The sequence below is a fragment of the Perna viridis genome, chromosome 2, assembly GCF_037379345.1.
Source record: "Perna viridis isolate PV_CMFRI_1.1 ecotype Kerala chromosome 2, ASM3737934v1, whole genome shotgun sequence".
Lineage (NCBI taxonomy): Eukaryota > Metazoa > Mollusca > Bivalvia > Mytilida > Mytilidae > Perna > Perna viridis.
This window is the reverse complement of record NC_142446.1, coordinates 36454522-36475233: the sequence shown is the minus strand read 5'-3', so window position 1 is coordinate 36475233 and position 20712 is coordinate 36454522. Positions and strand designations below refer to the sequence as shown.

The following is a 20712-nucleotide window of genomic DNA, read 5'->3' as shown; positions in this document are numbered from 1 at the left end:
ATGACAATATTGCATGAGTTTTTAATATACTTTTTGTCTATTTCACCGTCACCACTTGCTTTTCCATTTCTTAATTCTTTAATGCATTTTTGTATCTCTTCTTCAGTAATAGTCTGATTTAAATTTTCATTTAATTCAGTAGCCTCATCATTTCCCAATTGAGGATCTTGTTCATCATCTAACGAGCTCAGATTTTTGAAAAATTCGAAAAATATATATATTGAAATATTTATAGCTACGTTCAGTTTTTGCGCTTCATCGTGCCTAAACTTTGTTTTATGAGTTTTTTTATCTTCTACTTGCCAAGGAAAGGCTTTTCTTTGTTTCAAAAACTCCTCATCAAACCAAGGCTTATAATCTTTAATTCTACCCTTTGTAAAGTTTTAATTATACATGCCAAAAGCTTGTTTCGCAGAATTTAACATAATGACATTAAATTCCTTAACATGTGAAATTCATTGTTTAGATATTTTTTTAAATTACGAAGTTTAGACCTAAAAACTGCAAAGTATGATTAGAGTTTGTTATGCGATAATTATGCCTAATATAAAATGATGATGTGAAGTCTGAATTGATTGTTGTACTTTGTCTCTAAGGCCTGATCGTACGTGACAAGATACTTGTAAATTGCTCCTGGGACATTCCATCTGCTGGTTCAAGAGATCCTATTTAGAAGTAGCGTTGATTATACAGTATAGCTTAAAATATAGTGTGGTTTCTACAACGATTAAGAACGAAATGACCATAGGGTCTTTAATGAACCGTGCACGTGACAGATATTCACATATGTAACCGACTAACCAATAGGATACCACAAATAAATAACCATTTTAATCAAATACTTGTGTTTACTTCATAATTTGTGCAAGAAAATGATATATTTTTTTAAATCCTCGAAAGGATTTCCTTTGCGTAATCCATATGTCTTTGTCACTAGGAAGAAGCATGTCTTCATAAATTAAAATGCAATTTTTTAAAGCTGCATTTTTTCGTTCTGTTGAAATATACCTTAACTTTGAATTATTTCTACTAAATTGTACTTTCCCTGTATAATGCATTAAATACATGAAATAGGTGTCTATATATTTATTGTCTTGCACGACAAAAAATCGACCTAGATAAATCCGTATGCATGTGACTTCTGGTGACCTTAATCCGCGCATGTGCTGTAAGGGTCACTTCTTTAATAACAAATCTGATTGCAAAGTGAAAGTGGTTATTCAACGGCCAGGAAGACCGACGGAGTTCGAATATAACGCAAGGATCCTTTTGAAATTTACGTATTGTGATATGTGGCTCAAATATTGTCATTATTTATTTGAAAACTAATTTAGAAATAAATGAAATGACACGTGCTTACCTGTGTATCCGTTATTGTTATGTTTTTACCAAGGTTAATGTATTTTAACCCATGTGAATGTCCTGTCGGCTGTCTTCGGAAGTAATGGCGAAAAATAATTAGATCAGAGCTATCGATCTTCTCTGATTAAAAAAAAAACTTTGTTTTCACAACATTCTGTAGGTATTATCGACATTTATTGCTTCAGTTGCATTACTACAAATTAGCAAAATTTAGTAGAATCAGAACTGAACAAATTTGGCAGCTAATGCAGCATTAATATATCCCTTGTTCTCATGACATAAAAAATATACAGAATGTACTGTAGTTTAGGGAGATCATGACTCTGCAAACGACACTAAACTACAATAGAAACTGTTGTATTTTCGATGTGGATTATCGCCTAAGAGCAGACATATTGGATTGAACAATTAAACATTTCATCATATAGAGCAACTTAATAACAAAAATAAAAAAACATGTAACCTTTTTTGGGGGGAGGGGGTAATCACATACATGTATTACAGAACTTGCATGGTTCTTACAAGACTATTACTTACAAGTGTAATACTGGAATATAAATGAGCAACCTTCTCACCAGTTTATTTTAAAAAAAAATTCAAGCTTTTCTATTAATTGACGCTATTTACAGAAAAAAAGAAGAAAAGAATTGTTTATCAAAGTAACCTGAAACAACATATTAACATTTATCACATGTTTTACATAAGATACACTGTTTGAATCATTATTTAAATAATTATAATTAAGAGACTAACTTTAAATTGTCATAAAGTGCCATGTTTAAAAAATATTGTATTATTATGTGTGATGTTCGCAAATACCTGAAGAATTTTGATTACAAACTATCATTTGTGAATTTTAAATTAAGCCCACGTATCCATAGATACGTTTAAAAGTCAATGCTTCAGAATTTCAACGTCATGTACATGCCACCTCACGTTCTTCTCATCGCTCAGAAATTAATTGAATATAATAAATACAATTAACTATCAAATGTTTAGGAACTATTATAGCAAAACGTAGATAAAAAAGAACGACATAAATATTTACATACAATGTCTAAAAAGAGAATAAATATTATTTTTAATTCAGAAACTGCATGTGCTATTACATTTTTTGTATCAAAGTTTTGTAGGGACCTCTTTTATTAACTACAGTTACAAATCTGACATTTCATCTAATCTTGGTAAGCATTTTTCTGCAACACAGCAAAATTCGTGATAAAAAGAATGAATTGAGTGTATACGTGAGAAAGTTCACATCAATTTAATTCTTTTTTGTTCTTCTAAGATTAAAATTATGATCAATGTTATGAACATTTTGTGTATCCGGATTTCAATTGGTGCGGTTTCCTTCTATTTGCATACACTTCAGGTCGATATCTAAATATGTTATCCCTATATTGGATTTTACCTGCCTGCTACGTCATTCAGGTAAACACAATTCTATTTTGAGAATACAATTATAAATGAGTAATGTAATACAAAACCACGTGGTTATAAGGGAAAGACCTGATTTACGTGCGCGATAGAGGTTTGGTGCTAAAATTCGAACAAAGAGATGGATAAAATAATGATATTGCGCCTTTGTTTAATTTTCTTAACAGAATGTATATTTTTTTCTTCTGGTAATAAAACTGTTACTGATCAAGGTAAGTCAAATTGATAAATTCTTTAAAAATTGATAGAAGTTGAACTTTGTTGTAATTTTCATAGTATAGTAATTTTAACATTAAATTTTCAGTTAATCAAACAGATATTTTTATCTATAATTTCGTATTGTGTTTTTATAGCTCTTTAATTAACAATTTTATGATGTTATTGTTTAATAAAAAATGATAAATCATATCACACTCATATCAGTGTGACAGAATTTTATATTCGTACGTGAATATTACCGCTGTGTACAAAAATATTTAGTAAAGTCCAATCAATCATAGGTCAATGACAGCATATGTGAGACACAAAAGAAATATATTTAATTTGATGCGGAAGCACCCCCTTTTAATCTAAACAAAACAGGTACCTTTCAATGGTATTAAAGCATTTTTGCTTTACTTTTTGCCAACATAGAATGAACGCTTTTCTGCATAAACGTGTATGACACCAAAGGGATACACAGTAAATTATTCCAGATTAAATATAAAATGAACAAATTACATATATGTATCTGTGACTGGAAACATCTTTATGATATATTCCGGTAGCCAGGATGCCTTTGGATCATTATGTGTGCTTTTATCAAATACGATGATAAACACCTTCCTTGTTAAGAGGCTGGATAGATATTACAAGAGCCTAGAGCGCTTCATGATAATTTGTTAATTAACTGTGTACGCTATTGTAATTGCCTCATCAATTATTAAAACTGTTATTTTTTCGGTGCTTTTTCTTTATTTCTTACGTGTAATTGATAATTGAGTTTTTCGTCCTTATAGAAAAGAGGAGAAAAACTGTCTATTATGATATCAGACCGCTCAAAGGAGTTACTTTATTTTTAATTGAGCGTTTTATAAAAGGAGAAAGATGTCATATAGAATATCCTTTATTTAACCATGGATGACTAACGTGTAGCTGTTTTAAGTAAACGGCTAGTGAAACACTAGAAGTTACCAGAGCACCGATATTGAATTCCCTGATATATACATTTACATAGAGAGACCAAGGAGGGTCGCACCCTGGGTTCGCTACCCACTATGGTAGAAAATGTCGATTGATATACAGAAAATTCCTGGATCTGGTCCCCACGTATGCTAGTTTTTAAATTTCTAGGTAATTGATCTAGAGCAAAAATTTACAATTCAAAAAGTGTATCTCTATGCATTTTTATCCAGTTAAAATTTCGTCGAGGAAGAATGCAGTTTTAAAACAAGAATTTTACTGAATAGGTATCGTAATGTTATCACGAAACTCTTCAATGTAATTGCTACCTGGTTGCTTTTTATTGGGGATATAGAACAACTTTGCAATCAATTGTTTTACTTGATTTTAAACACGCATTTAGGCATTTATAAGATACCATTATTCATTTTAGCAATTTGTTTCTTAGGCGGACACCCCTTTATTCAAGTATAATACTTGAATGCATTTAAAAAATGCATGCTACTTCATGAAAATTAGAAATTTACTGAGTCATTTGGCATTAAATGTCTAATTTTTTTTTTGTCAGTCGATGGTATTCCACTTGATTTTCATCAAGTTGAATATTTAAATACCATAACAATTTCCTAATACTAGGGTCATTTGATCTTTAAAGCTGTGTGGGTAGGATGACAGTCATTACGTTTATAGATGTAAAACTTCTAAACTCAGGAACAGAGTAGTGCTGACATGAACAAAAGCCAAATAACATTCGACCCCTCCAATAGGTACAATAAATATTTATGTTGACCCCCTACTCATGATTGCCTTATTGCGAGTTCGCTTACACGAGGGGTTCTAATTGTAATAGGATCTCGATAATTTTATTATAAAGATCTTTCATAGTCGCACCTGTATTATATTTAAAATTTCATTTTGATTCCAAAGAACATATTGTGGTTGAGGACTGGTACAACCACATATACATCGCACTGATAAGGTCATATACTACTTATTATTGAAGTATGACGTCTGTCAATGTTTACTTTATATTGGTTTCTCGTCAATCATCAGATAATAAGACTGATTGGGGACACACAAGGGAATTCCTTTAGAAAACACATGTTTTGGAAAACGGTAAAACCGTCTTTCCCTTACCCTAAAAAAAACGTTGAAGCATGACCTTATATAATCTAACCATGCACGTGCAGATAATCTGCTTCGTTATTATTTGACGCCAGTGCTCATTAGGCCTCTATCACCCAATATGCCGTTAAAACATTTCAATAAAAGGTCCTTGTATAAAAAAATCCCAGTTTTACGTAAAATTTAGAACACCCCTAATTAAAATATTCTATATTTACAGTTTACGAGAAAAAAATGTATATAGATTTATGTTTCTATGCATTGCTGAATAAGGAAACCAAATAATCGTCAAAATTATGTGTAATTACTACTACCGATAAGATTTGTAATGATACTCTGTAATATATGTTAATAAATATATAATTTCATATCGCCCCTGTTATAGGTTTGAGGTCTATCATATTGGTCGAGGCAGTTGTTTTGGTCCCGTGGTATCGCCGAGGGCCAATACGGCTGTCGAGGCCAACATGATTGACCGAAACCTATAACAGGGCCAAAATGAAATTACATATTTATTGACAATTTTATTAATCAACTCAATGAAATGATTTGTAGAACAATTGTTTTCGTGTTTTACCAAAAACATGTAGGTTTATTTGCATTAGTCAGTCTTAAATATCCTTTTTGTATAAAATGGAAGATTTTTTTGAGTTTCAAAGTTCATGACATCCAATTCTAACCGGAAGTTATGATGCCGTATTGGCCCTGGTTTGATCCATATTGGCCCTCCTTTTTCATATTCCCCCCGTATAGATGCCCGGTTTGAATTCATATCATTTGGTCAGTTTTTGACATATTTAAACGTATTTTGGGTAGTTGGTTAATAACAGAGGAGTAAACGCTGAATAACCAATCATACAATTATGTTGTTAGGTTGTAAACAATTGTTTACACAATACTTCTCTGTGAAATAAATATTAAGCTGGTCGGTTAAAAACACATAGTATCTGAATTTGTTAATGAAATTAAAAGCATTGAGATTAGTTTAGTTAGGGGTTCGGTTTGACAATACGAAAATTTTCACAGCAAGTATTATTTTATATTGGATGTTGGTAAAGGTGAACAGTGCTAGTCACTCCACCGCTCCCTCATCCATTCAGTAGAGATAAAGAGATATTGTCAAAGACTACAATGTAACACCCCCTCCCATCTGCCGGTTTGAAAAAAAGTATAACACATTTTATTCTTATTTTTGGTATACAATAACGTCGATAATGTATTTATAATGCTTTATTAGTTAGGGCAGGTCATGTTAAAGGTAATCACCAAAAAAAAAGACTATTTGTATATCAACCCAATAGTTTGAAACGTAAAATCTGATTTTCATATGTTTGTTTACATTGTAAATTAGTAATAAAATCCTTTTTTTATGAATTTTAACAAAATACAATGCATTTAGTTGATATGCATCAATAGTTAAATCTGATTATGTTGATATGCAAACTTATTCAGCATATGGATTGAAATTGCATGTACCCTGCAGAATGTTCAATGGTTAGCATGAAATTCAAGTTCACACATGTTTTTTTAATGCATGACAATGTAAACCTGAATTTTCTTTTTTTTTCTTTGTAATACCATGTTTTAGATGATTTTTGTGCAGCGGTTAAAAGTATTTAAATACATGTATGACCGTGTTTGTTTCTCCTCTATCTATATGACAAGAAAAAATGTCCTTCTCTAAAAAATGCACTGCAATTTTTATGTACTTTGAATGAATGAAATAAGTGTTCTGTAGTACTTAAGCTCAGAAAATATCCCCAACATGTACCCACATTTAAAGAACTTATCTTTGCCATTTTAAGAGGGTTACATACGGCACTTTAGAACAGATGTTATACAGGTCATATTTTAACCAGTTGAAATTGGTTTCCGCCTTTCAATTATTACATGTAACAGTACAATCCCTCTTCTTTTGCAACACAGAAATGGTAACGTTCCAATGGGAAACTTAAACAAAACTTTCATTACTAGTCTTGTTTTTTATTTTCTGCATGTTGATATGTAGAGGTTGGTTTCTATCACAATTTTTTTCCGACAAATTGAATTGCACCAATTCTATTTTTATAGTGTTTCTAGAAAAGCATAGGACGCTTACCCTACCGGTGCACCTGGTCCATGCTCCCCATTTTAGTGGAGTCCGAGTTGCTCATTTACTCTTGTTACTTTGTATGTATTATTTTAGTTATTTTAATATGTTATTCGTTGTGTCTGTTTTCCGTGTCTGGTCTTTTGTCCCTGGATTGCATTTTTTATTTCCGCTAGAATCTTCGTTCCCACGATTACTCTTTTTAGAAATATAACTGGTATAGAAATACAGCTAGATTATTGAACTGTTGGTTCTCTTCTGAATTGTCCATAGAGTGAAATGTACAAAAAACATAGCAGCCATATTGGTCCGTTATGGGAAGGGAAGTGTTATATGAACGTTAACTTGTAGAGCCTTTCGGGTTCAGTCTTACCAAATATATAAAGCCTCTTCCTAAATCTGCCATTGAATTAGTCATTATTTTAACCGTTATGTATACAAGATGTATACAAGTTCTTGTGAATTGAAAGTACATTGTTTATCTGACTTGTCCAAAGAATAGAAAACTTGCAAATTGGCGTATGTGACAAAGAGTCTCTTACAATCACAAATGGACATACATGTTAAAATCAAATAGGGTTGATTTTTTTCCTTTTAGGTTATTGGTCCTCGTGGTTCAACACAGAACATCCCTCTCACGATGAAGGAGATGATGAGACTTACTACTCAATAAACCTAGTATGTCACAGTTCTACTTATTTCTAGTTACATGTAGTATTGCACAATGTGGAAATTCAAATTTTATTGCGAAAAAGGCTTCATGAGTTGCAGCCGAAGTAATGAAAGATATCTGTGAGTTTATTTAAATTCGCAACAAAGGTACAAGCAATAAGTCGTGATCAGCTCTTTGGTCAAGCAATACTAGTAATTATTTCATTTTTTTTGCTTCTCGATATGTTTGAGCATTGACGCTACCGTTCAGTAGTAATTGGATGTTTGACAAAATATGATAGGAAAGCTCAACATTCCATGTAGAAAAAATATTGAAATCAAAGCTAATGTAAATTCCTTTAACATCCGTACATGCTACGAACAATTCTAAAGATTCTTTTTACTTACAGAAAGGTTTCGATGTATGCCCCGAGAAGTTTTTTCCTTACCTAGTTGAGTGTAGGACTATCGTTTTTGACAACTGGGTTGTCTTCCGTGAAGAGGACGCCTATCTTGCTCCAGACATACTGCACAATCCATGCACACGGACGGGATTAGTATGCCGGAACGCCGATCAGCCGATGGGGGTGACCTGTCGGGATTACGAAGTTCGTTTCTACTGTTTACGCGAAGGTACATCTTTTGTTTGTTTGGTTTTTTTGAAAGATATTATAAAGTGTAATAAGGTGCTGTTTTATTTACTCCATTTGACAAAAAGTATATAAACTTCGTTGTTTTTGTTATTAAAAAATTCTCATAGAAAATAAACATTTATTTATATCGCTTTCATTACACACGAGTTGAAACCTTGTTTTTCTGAAATATTTCACAATAATCTGGTAAGTGGTCATCAATCCTTAAATATTAAGTCGCATGACCGGCTAAGAAAAGTATATTACAAAGATCCTATGAATATGCAGGTGATATCTGTGATATCGGCCGATATTAAAATTCAAAATATATGTAATAATGATGCTTTCTCTTTGTATTCAGGGAAGGACAAGGTTGTAACAGACAACAGTTCTATGATCGCTCTAGCTGCCGGACTGACTTTTCTTTTTCCGATTGTCGTCGCCCTTGCCATAAATATGTGCAAACAGAACTGCTGTAAAAACAGCGACCGTCAGACACGCCAAGTTGATCGGAGTGTGTCGACCGAGCCACACGACCAACAAGCATTTTTTGATCCACCACCGAGTTATAACTGTCTTTTTGGAAATAATCCGACAACAGCTAGCACAGAATATTTAGTCTCGCCGACATCTACAAATATAGACAATAACCATCAAAATTCTCCAAATGAATCTCACTCATGGGCAGTAAGTACTATACCAGCCTCAAATAATATGTCTCCGAGTTCGGCAGCGGAAATCGAAAATAGATATCAACAGTTTCGAGAGAAATTGATACAACAACCAGGGATGCATTTATCGGTGATGGACCTGTTAAGTCATTCCGCTTATGGTGGTTCTATCACTCCTCCGCCTACTTATACTGAAGCGTTAGTTATGCTTGCCACTCTGTCTCAGAAACCAGAAGAACCAACGCACACAGATGAGAATAGCTGATATCCATATCTTATTTTATTTTTTTTTTCTGTTTGTACAATACATCTCGCTCCAATAACAACGATTTATTACTTAAACGATGACAGTGTTGATAAACGGTGATAACTTGATTTAACTTGTGTTAAACAATTATTTTTTTGTGACAAGTGTTACAAATATACTTCTCTTGTATATAAAATGTGCTTGGAATGTGCCAAAATGAAGTCGAAATCCTAAACTTACGTTTGATTAGATCATATAGATATTTTAGCAATGTAATACATTACTGTATGTAGCATAATTTCCGCGTAATATTGATTCATAAAGAAAGTCACATGTGAGACAATAGTTGATGTACTATGATTTTTCAGAGAAAGTTCGACGAACGTTTGTTTTTTTATTGTATTTAAATGCACACAAATGTAACATTGTCAAGTTATTGTCCATTTCTGTTTCCTTTTAAAAGATGAATCAATTAAAACTAAAATTAAATTAAGTGCACATTACAACTGGTTGCAGTCTATATATAGGAGGTATTCGTGTTTTAGTGATTGATTAATTGATTCAAAAAGAAAATATTTTTATACGAATAAAATTGATATCGAAACAAGATGTAATAATAAGATAAAACTAAACGGAGACAAATATACAAGATAAATATTTAACCGTAAGTTTTTGTAAGAATCGGGCAAAATGGGAAAAATTAGAAACATGCACGATCAGACAGTTATTTTACGCAAGAATAATTTCTCTATTTGAAAAGACCACTATTCGATCTCAGCATCACTGGTTTTGTTCAGAAATTGTTTAAAAGAATGTTTGAAAAAATAGTTTTTGACATAGTTAAATGCCCGTGGAGTGTTTATTTTAATGAAATTGTAACTCAATTCACTAATATGATATGAAAACTTACTTTCATTCGAGTAATTGGAGAAACGAACAAGCCTTTAACTTGACAATTCGTATACGTTTATAGATGTTTGGTTGTTAATTTATTCAGTTTTGAGTATGTTCTCTGAGTGTTGTTTACCATTGTTATATACATTATTTTGCAATGTTATTGATATAAAATGATACAAATATCTTGTTCGTGTTGTACTACATTCATATCAGTCGAATTCAATACGAGATTTCCAAGATCGATCGCTATTTGCTATGGAGGTAGGAAAAGATGTTTCTGGTAACGTTTCGATAGGCTTAGTTACAACAAAAAATGTTCAGGAAAATACGAAAGGGAAAAAAATATAGTATTTCTCAAGATTCAAGACACCGTTCTATACAAAATGTATAGCGAAGTACTGTTTCAGGGTCGTTAGCACATGTCTCGGTCAGACATGCCTACTTGTATTTTATTCATGTGCCATTTATAAAGACGCACCCGAGAACGAAATATTTCCGTTGATAATTGTGGCTGTCAAGATATTTTGTCTTTTCTTGTTAAGATTGACCACCAGAAAGGTTAACATTTTACACATACAAATTAATAGATGCCATGTACGTGGTTTTTCAAACTCGGGTAATTCCTAGTATAAATAGGAATATGTGTTTTCTTTTAAAATCGGAGATATCTCAATGGTGTCAAAAATGGTGTCTTCATGTAATAATAAACATTTAACTTACTGACACAATTTACATATATTACTACTATGATGAACGTTTTTTTGTTCTGAATTTCGATCCAGAAATGACTCAGATGTACTTAAGATCCGGCACTAATGAACCATAAAGATATGCCATATTCTATTTCCGATTCTGTAACCTGCAGAAAAGGTTACTTTTACAAGTTATGAAATTGAAGTACTTAATTCGACTGAATGATATTTATCATCACGCTAGCTTAACAGACAACTATTATTGTATCATGTACCTATACCTCATCCATTTCGGTTATATCTGTCATAAAAGTACAAACCATCTGTTTTTATCTTTATTAATATATTTAACCAATTTAAAGCTTTCAACCATTGGCTTAAACGGTGAACAAGTCTTTGCTAAAATAAACTTTTCTTAAGGAAACACTTTTCTGTATTTCGGCCCCGATTCATGGATTAAAAAAAGATCCGGTATTTCCACCAGCTGTAATCGACGACATTGAGTATGTTATTATGGAAGATAAAAGATGCATTGCATTAAAAAAAATAAAATGTATTCCACAATATATATTTGTGTGTGTGTGCGTGTGTATGTGTGTGTGTGTATGTATATAGTATATATCAGACCCTTCTATAAGTTTACATTATCTTCCCTGTATCAATTTGATCCGGTGGAGCAGTGTAGCGAATAGAGTCGTCACAGTTTGTTTGTTTGTTTATTTGTTGGGATTTAACGTCCGAGCAGCAATATTTCAGCTATATTCAGACGATGAACATGAAATTGATGATAAAATGAACATGAAATGATGATGAAATGAAGAAGGGATGGGACACAAGGACAATGGGGTCGACAAATTTTGATTGCCACTGGAAATAGGGAGAGGTGGGTAGGGTCGGGCAATTTAGCCTCCTGTAGCGGAGCCCCATGGTTCCTTCTCCGGGAGAATACCACAGTAGGGTTCTTTAACGTGCGAGGAACGTTGCATCTTTCCCAACACGGTGCACCATTATGGTTTGTGATCAGGTTTTCCGTATTATAGCCTGACAACCCCAGCATGTAACACACCAGGGGTACCCCATTCCACCACCTGGGGCACACATCCCAGTTGCTCTGTGCACAGAGCGCCCAAGCCCCCGGCTAGGGTTCTGAGCACTATTTAGTCGCCTTTTACGACAAGCTTAGCGCTGCTACAGGCGTATTCTTTTAACACCCGGACCTGCACGGGGCGAGTCGTCACAGTCTGAGACGTTTGTATAATATTGATTTGTTGTGACGTGTATCGTTAATTTTAAGCAGGATTTCCGCATGCTTGTGGAATAGCTGTAGTATTTTTTTTGGAGAACAGACTTTTTGGTAAATAATGGGTATTTAAAGTGCTTTTTGGCATAGTTTTCGCATACATTCGAAACATTCCACCCTGAAGTATTACAAGCAATAGTAGTCCGACGCACTGCCTCAGTGAAACAACAACCCGCAGGTAAGTATGTAGCCCAACTCGGACACATTTTTTCTACTTCGCGCCAATGCAACCATTCGTCACTCTATCCCTTGGCGGGGAAGCAGAGTCGACGAGGGAAAGAAACATTTGGAAGTAACTATCGCTCTGTTGATCGTTAATCGAATTTGGTCATTTTTCTGCATTCAGATCTGCATTTTTTTAGAAAATCGTATATGCATCTCCCGCTAAAATTAACTGACTGATGCCAAATCAAGGAAGATAACTCTTGCAAAGTGCAAATTGCATGTACAATCTATATAATTTTTTTTTATCTGAAAAGGGCAAAAACCAAACGAAAAAATTAGATTTGTTATGTGATCAGTAACTGTTTCTGAACAAGAAATAAAATTGAATTCGGTGGGTTTTTGACATGCATGAATCTCCTTCTGTCTGATTTTTAGATGTTGTTTGTTTTTTTGTTGGGGTTTAACGTCTGAGCAGAAATATTTCAGCTATATTCAGACAATGAACATGAAATGGATGATAAAATGAACATAAAATGAAAAAAAGGATGGGTCACAAGGATAATAGGGTCGACAAATTTTGAATGCCACTGGAAAAAGGGGGATGGGTAGGGTCGGGCAATTTAGCTTCCTGTGGCGGAGCGCAAAGGTTCTTACTCCTATCGAATACCACAGCAGGGTTCTTTAACGTGCGAGGAACGTTGCTTTCCCAACACGGTGCACCACTATGGTTTGTGATCAGGTTTTCCGTATTATAGCCTGACAACCCCAGCATGTAACACGCCAGGGGTACCCCAATCCACCACCTGGGGCACACATCCCAGTTGCTCTGTGGGCAGAGCGCCTAGCCCCCGGCTAGGTTTCTGAGCACTATTTAGTCGCCTTTTACGACAAGCTTAGCGCTGCTGCAGGCCTATTCTTTTAACACCCGGACCTGCACGGGGCCTGATTTTTTAGATAGACTGCTACTTAAGTACATTTGTTTATGACAAGCACTGTTTGTGCGTTACGTCATTTTTCTTCAAAGATCGAATGCGTCACAATTTATCACCCCAATGTTATTCATGTAGGACAGGCCATAAGAAAGCAGGCAGGCCCTATATTTTAAAATGAAAAGGCATGATTGAAAATATCATATTAACATACGATCTATTCAGTGAACTTTGATTGCATGGATGACACGTTTATAAAATAACCTTAAATTGTGTTTTTACTTTTACTTAAACAAATGCTAATCCATATTTTCATAGTCACGAGAACAAGTAGCCTACACACTGTACAATGTACTTCTATTCTGAGCGACATGAAGTTAAATACTTTCATTTTCACAGAGTTTCATTTTACTCTAATTTCGCAGATTAAACCAAATACAAATCACGTTTATGAGAACTTGCTAATCTACTTATGAGTAAACGCTTAGATAAAACATAAAATCAGACCAAGAACATGTTTTACCGAAGATAATAAAGGTGCACTGTACTTCCATCTTGACGTTTTGTTGACTTAGGATTACCGCCACGTGAATGACCCTTTCCTAGTGCGAATATATCGTCATTATGCTTTATGCCCAGTGGAACGGTTGATAGTTCAAGTATGCGAGTAAAACATGTCTAACAAATTATTTATATTGTTTGTAGATATTCAGAACAAAGGTGTTTTATGAAAATCGATTAGCATGAAATCAAACGCCTTCTTAAAGCACGTTTTGTTGTGTCTGTTGTCAGATCAAGCTATTTTGCTGGCTTAAATCGAAGTCACTTTTAGAACAACAATATATCATAGAAAAAAATCAAGAAACGTTGAGAAATAGAATCGTGAACAGGCGATAATTTGAGAATGCTAAAATTATTAAATATTTCTTGAAATGTTTCACTGTGAATGTCGTCAAAAATTAAATTGAAGGGTTTTGCCTTGGCTATCTTAATCTTCCTCTCGATATCGAAAAGGCGAATTATCTTATGACAAACTCGTCGTCAACTTTTATTACCCTATTGTCAATATTTTTCCCTGTATAGTAATATTTAAGCTTCTTTTGCTTGCATTTTTCTTAGCCTATACGCTTTATTCTTACACCGATTTAGATAGGGCTCAAGCGATGTGTATGTTACAGGGCCAATTGTAATCCTCCTTGGGCAAATTTGAATTCCTTATTCTCCTAGGACAAATTGGAATTCCAATTTGCCCTGGATATTAACCAGTGTAAATTGGGTTTCTAATTTGTTCTAGGACAGAATTCCAATTTGCCCTGGATATTAACCAGTGTAAATTGGGTTTCTAATTTGTTCTAGGACAAATTGGGATATCTCGATTTGCCCTAGGAGGATTCCGATTCCTACTTTTAGAATCTGGAATCAGAAAAAAAGAATTAATGGTTAAGGAGATTCCAGATATTCTTAAAGTAAAATATGCTTATGATTTATGAAAATGTTTAATGTTTTTGGACTACGTTTTGAACCTATTTTATTCAATGAACTATAATTTTATTATTACATCAAACTACAAAATTTCATTATGAAAAACTAAAACAATAAAATATCAGAACATTGAAATCTCATTTATTACAAACTTGTTTTTATGTTTTGTTTGTAACCTTTTGTTGAGCAAGTGTTTTTGGGCCTTCGGCGTGAGCATTTTAAGGTTAGACATTTTCCGTTACAGAAGCAATCAGATGCAATCTTGGTTTACCGGCCGATTTTCTGACATGTTTGAATGTGCTTTATATCATCTAATGACTTTGCGTCAACTGCATTTAATACTTAGAAAACATTTTGTCCGTCAGTCAACAAGGTCATCCTCGGAGTAATAGTTTTTTTTTAAATATTATCTTTTTGAAATATTTTGAATCGTAGATGATCTTAATAACTAGAATTTTACAAGGAAAAATATTTGAGTCGGTATTTGACCGATCAACTTTGATCATGAGAAAGAAAATAAAATAATGAAAAAAAAGTATCAATTTACCAGGAAACAAAACAAATTAGACTTCTATTTTGCACTGATTAAAGTCCATGGAAAATAAGAATTCCAATTTGTACTAGGAGTATTTCGGATTCTACTGGATTCCAATTTACCCTGTAACATATACATCAGATATTGGGACAACGATTAACGTTTCCAGTACGCAAAAGTAAAAAAAAAATATCCTTACACTAACCTTAAACGAGCAGTAAGGCGGGTGTTGTACCCAATATTATCTAGAGTTTTGGGTTCATTATTTGGTTCATGCCAATTATTTTTATGTTCTTTCTATTTTTTTAGGTAGACTTTATCCATGCTTCAAATTTATTGTCTCTGTATCGTTCAATAGTATTTCTAACAATTTTTGTTTGCTTCTGTTCCCTTTCAGAACATAAAACAAACCGTATAAAAGTGTTACCTTACATTTATTCATGATCCTTAAACATTGCTTATCGTAATAAAATACCATTTATTCAAATTTCAAAATATCATTAAAAGCATACACAATATCTCGTATTTTGCCAAAGCATTTGTTATCGTTAGTACACACGAAAAAAATAATATCGATATTTCATAAGAAGATAATTTGCATGTAAGTTCAGTCATTTGTTTTTAATTTAGTGAAAAAAGGTAATTCAATGCATTTGCGTTCCCTTTTGAGGTCAGGTTGGGAAGTGGAAAATGTTATTTTTTAGGAAAGTTGTGTCGATCTCATGAATAGATTACAATAATTCTTCTAAGGTATCTCTCAGATAACGAGAAGGCGAGTTTAATCTTCATTTCACGCGTTCAAGGTTTATTGACGTTAAGAGCGTGTACTTTTTAAAGATAATATCAGGTTTTTACCTGCGTTGTCAACGACGGAAGTTGGTCTAGTAGCACTCGACTCCATACGTACGTCTGTCCGTCAGTCCGTATGTCCGCTCGTCACGCTTATGGGGTACATTGTACCTACTTTGTGTAATTTTACAAATTTGTCGCATTTGGTTCAGGCATTTCTGGATATAAAATTATGTTCATGCAAACAATTTACAAACAAAATATCACATGAGCACAACACATAGGTTCATAATTCTAGTTAGCCCGTTTTACTGTATGCTTACAATTCAGGAACATTTAGTTTTTAGTTGAAATGATAAAGTAAAAACCAATTTTTTATGTTGCTGGAAAACACAATGTATCATCCATGATTACTGAAAGAAAGACAATATTCCACAGTCATATTTGAAGTAACTACTTAAAGTTTGAGGTTTTCTTTCTTTTGCCGTGTTCAAAATATATTGCTTCTACTCAAACTTAATCTACATGTAGATGAACAAACACTTGTTGTTCTACCAGTAATACAGTCTGGTCCATAATTATACCTATCATGTTTTAAGGATTGATAATAGAAATTGTTTTGGTTTGTCTTTAAATTAAAAATTCAAACTGATTCTGTCACAATAAAGCTTAATATACGTTATACTATCTCTCTTAATTGAATGAACTCGTCAATCCATCATAATCAGAAATAAAAGTTTTATGCTGTAGAACTGCAGAAGTCAATGTTTGTAGTATTTGCGTCATATTCTTTTGTTTTATTTGTCTCGACAAACACATAAATCCATAACATTTTATCTATGGAATAGAAGCTATTGTAATCAAAATAGACAATAGATACAAGATGGCTTTAGACATAAATAGTAGGTACAATTAAACACTGACGCAGTTCAGAGCTTGTTGGCCTGCAACTTACGCAATATATATTTGAAGTCTTCAAGAACATTTTACATAAGACATAATATCTTTTAGATAGTGTTAGTGCATACTTATAGTTATTTTATATAATTTCATATTTGTTCACTTTGGACTAGTACTTCAATTATCATCAGAATATCAGTTGTCAATATTTTTTGCCTTCTTTATACACCTCAAGGAGTAATCAAGGGAACAAAGATTCTAGCGGAAATCAAAAGAATGTAATCCAGGGACAAAGACCAGACAATCACAACAAAAATATAAAGTAAGAAAATAATACATACAAAGAAATAAAAGCAAACCAGCAACTCGGACTCCACTAAAAACTGGGAGCATAGACCAGTTGCACTGGTATGGTAAGCGTCCTCTGCTTTTCTGGAAACACGAGCCGAGTTGCTCATAAAAAGTCAAATCCAGGGTAGACGAAAGAGGAAAGGAAAACTATGACACTTTGAACAAATCAGTTTTCATGGTGCAGAATGAAACACCGTAACAATCCACGAGTTCATGATGACGACCATAAAACTTCTGTAGTGATGACTTCAATCTAGTAGCAACATAACCCTGTTCCATAGGCCTAACCATGAGAAGCCTAGCGCGGTACAAAAAGTCTGCGTAGATACAGCAAGCTCAGGCATAACGTATGAGTTGTGATATGAAAACTCCATACGCAGGTGCTGAAGGGATATTGCCACAGATGAAAGGAAAGTTAACAATTCTGAATGAAAAGTCATCAATTTATCGTAAAGTTTGGTCAATAGTTTACCTTTACCATCGATCTTTAAGTGTAAGTCAAGATATGAGGCTGACTTCACATTGTCTGTAGTATTATTTATCTCAAGTTCTTTGGGGTAGATGCGATGTTTCAAATCTCCGAAACTAGGATTGTTTAACGGCAACACGTCATCTATATAGCGGAAACTGAGATTAAAGGATCTAACTAAACGATGTTCTTTCTTTCGTATCAGATCGGCTATAATACACGTGTGACTATTAATAATATAATTTATTGTCTTTAATATTGGTCTTACAGTTTGTCCGCCGTTCGTTCATCAACATCTTTTTTCTCTGGAACTATTTGTCACAGTCATTTGATATTTTGACATAAATTTTATATTGGTATGTCATACGGTTGGATTTGATTTCAGACTAAAGCGACATCATCTATCTGTTCAGCCATATTGGTTATTTTTACTGTGGTTAAGAGCTTGATATTCTTAAGTGAGCTTTGCTTACTTTTTTTGTAGTTTTAAGAAACTGCCCATGTATAAAATAGGCAGATCCAATGATACAGACTTCAAAGAGTAAATTTTATCCAGAATTTTGTTTTTGTCCAATGTATTTTTAATTCACTATGATGTCTGAGAGAACATTCACATTTTGTTTAGAAAACATGAGTTTGTAATCTCTAAGTGCTGAAATAATGTTTGAAACCAACCAAATTTTGCACGTGCCACTCACTACATGGTTCTTCATTGACAACCTCATAAAGGTTTTTAACTATCATCTGACAGTTGATGAGATCTGGGTTGATCGTGTAGAAAATTGTGTTTTTAAAAGGCCTCGTGCCATGGAAAGCAATGCATTCAGTTACTAAGTATATTTGCTGACTTAACCAGAATGTATTAGTCAATACTCGAACACCATAAAAGTAGTAAATTGTAATATTAAGTACTTCTTGTAACATCTCCAGGTAATTCTTCTTCTATATTTCAACCCGGAAATGACTAAGGTATTATATTAAAGATCCAACATTAACCAGCCGTAGAAAATGATGCAAACATTGTCATTGAATATATACTTGTACGTGATTTATGATATTCATGGTTTATTTAAATTACCTGACTGTATAGATGTCATAGTATCGTTAATACCGAAAAATCGTTTATAAAACATTTTTAGTTTTGAGTAATTTCTGCCAAAACAAGTATGTTTTACCTTTCATTGCCTTTGGCTTGCCCGATCCAGTATGTTATACCTTTCATTGCCTTTGGCTTGCCCGATCCATACGTTTCGTCACTGACACTACTTGTTAAATGTGTAACATATGGATGTTAGAGCGTATTGCTAATGACCAATCTTATATTTCCATGTTTATTTTTTCTATGTGGTTTTATATTCATTAGAATTTATCATTTTTTTAAATACAAAAATACGAATCATATAAATGTCTTATTGCATTGTACCTGTACATAACCAAGGGGAAAAGTTAAAAAATCAGGGGAGATGACAAAACGAGGCAAACAAAGTTAGAAAATCAAGGGAGATGACAAAACGAGGTAAAAAAAAAACAAAAAAAAAACGACACAATTTACAACCAACAAGGCTGTCATAATAGGTAGGAACCAGACCAGAACATGGACAAACATAAAAACTTGGATAATTCACGGAAAAGCTCCAGATGGCTGACTGGCTACTTCTAGCTTCCTGCAAGACGCCCACCATACTGGCCCATTGGAGAGTAGTTCTGATGAAATAGTAATAGTATTTATAAGCGATCGTTTGTTACATTGAATCAGACCAAGATGACTGTACATTTTATTTTTAGTTGAGTTCTTTAACATCCTTTAAAGGCTTTTTGTCTTCAGTTGAGAAAATTGCTTCCGTTTAGGAACCAATTTGTGACGGATTTGACTTGAAGCCTTTTGAATATGTGTTTTGCATTCTTCTGATATAAGCACACAGAAATAGAATATTTAGTTCATTATTTTTTAGATGTTTTCAAGTTGCTATGTGTACATTGCCATTTACATTTATATGCACTTTCAAAAGTACTAAATACAGCTGAAAAATTGGTGTCCCTTCAACAATGACCAGTTGAAGTGAATATTAGGTTAACAAAACACATTCATTTGAAAGAAAAAAAGATATTATAATTTTATGCTTTTTCAGTAGCACAACACTACAGGATACAAATATATTTGAGTTTAAAACGAGTTGAACACTAAGTTGTGATAAGTACTTAAGTACCAGTTCATATAAATTCAGACACTGCCTATGATAAGGTGATTCATGGTGTAAAAAAACAATGGATCAGATGATGCATTTTTGGTCTACATATGCTATATTTTTAGGTGACAATAGTCCTTTCTGTATTTAGATCTGTACTTTTGCGGAAACCTCACTTTGACTTCCCACTAAAATCAACCAAACCAAACCAAATCAAGGACGATAACTTTCACAAAGTGCTAATTTCATGTACAATCTATATAAATTTTAAAAACGCAACCCCACAATAAAAAACTAACACTGGTTAAGTGATCTATAACGGTGTCTGAACAAAAAATAAAAGTGAATTCGGTGGGTTTTTGACATGCATGAATCACCTCCTGTCTGATTTTTCTAAAAACTATCTTAATCAGTGTTGTCCAGTTTTTTTTAAGTAATAATGTCAATACTTTGTAAGTCCATCATATGACAGCTAAAAATAATATTTAGATGATTGAGAACGAAGGTTCAATCGGAGCACTGGAGACATGTAGAAAGAAAACGCATTACCTTGGTCAAAGGGAAGCAACTCTGACTTGTTGTTTGTAATATCTGACCAAATATCATAGGTCACAAGGACAAAAAGTCAACGATTAAAAGTAA

The 20712-nt window shown here is 33.4% G+C and overlaps 1 protein-coding gene across 1 annotated transcript; it reads left to right on the top strand.

Moving 5' to 3' along the window:
• The first annotated feature begins 2843 nt into the window (after window positions 1–2843).
• Window positions 2844–10457, top strand: LOC148624857 (uncharacterized). Its single transcript, XM_088567891.1, has 4 exons — window positions 2844–3011; window positions 7773–7852; window positions 8236–8458; window positions 8819–10457. The coding sequence occupies exons 1-4, from the start codon at window positions 2921–2923 to the stop codon at window positions 9391–9393; spliced, it is 969 nt and encodes a 322-aa protein (XP_088424017.1). The 5' UTR covers window positions 2844–2920; the 3' UTR covers window positions 9394–10457.
• Window positions 10458–20712: the final 10255 nt, after the last annotated feature.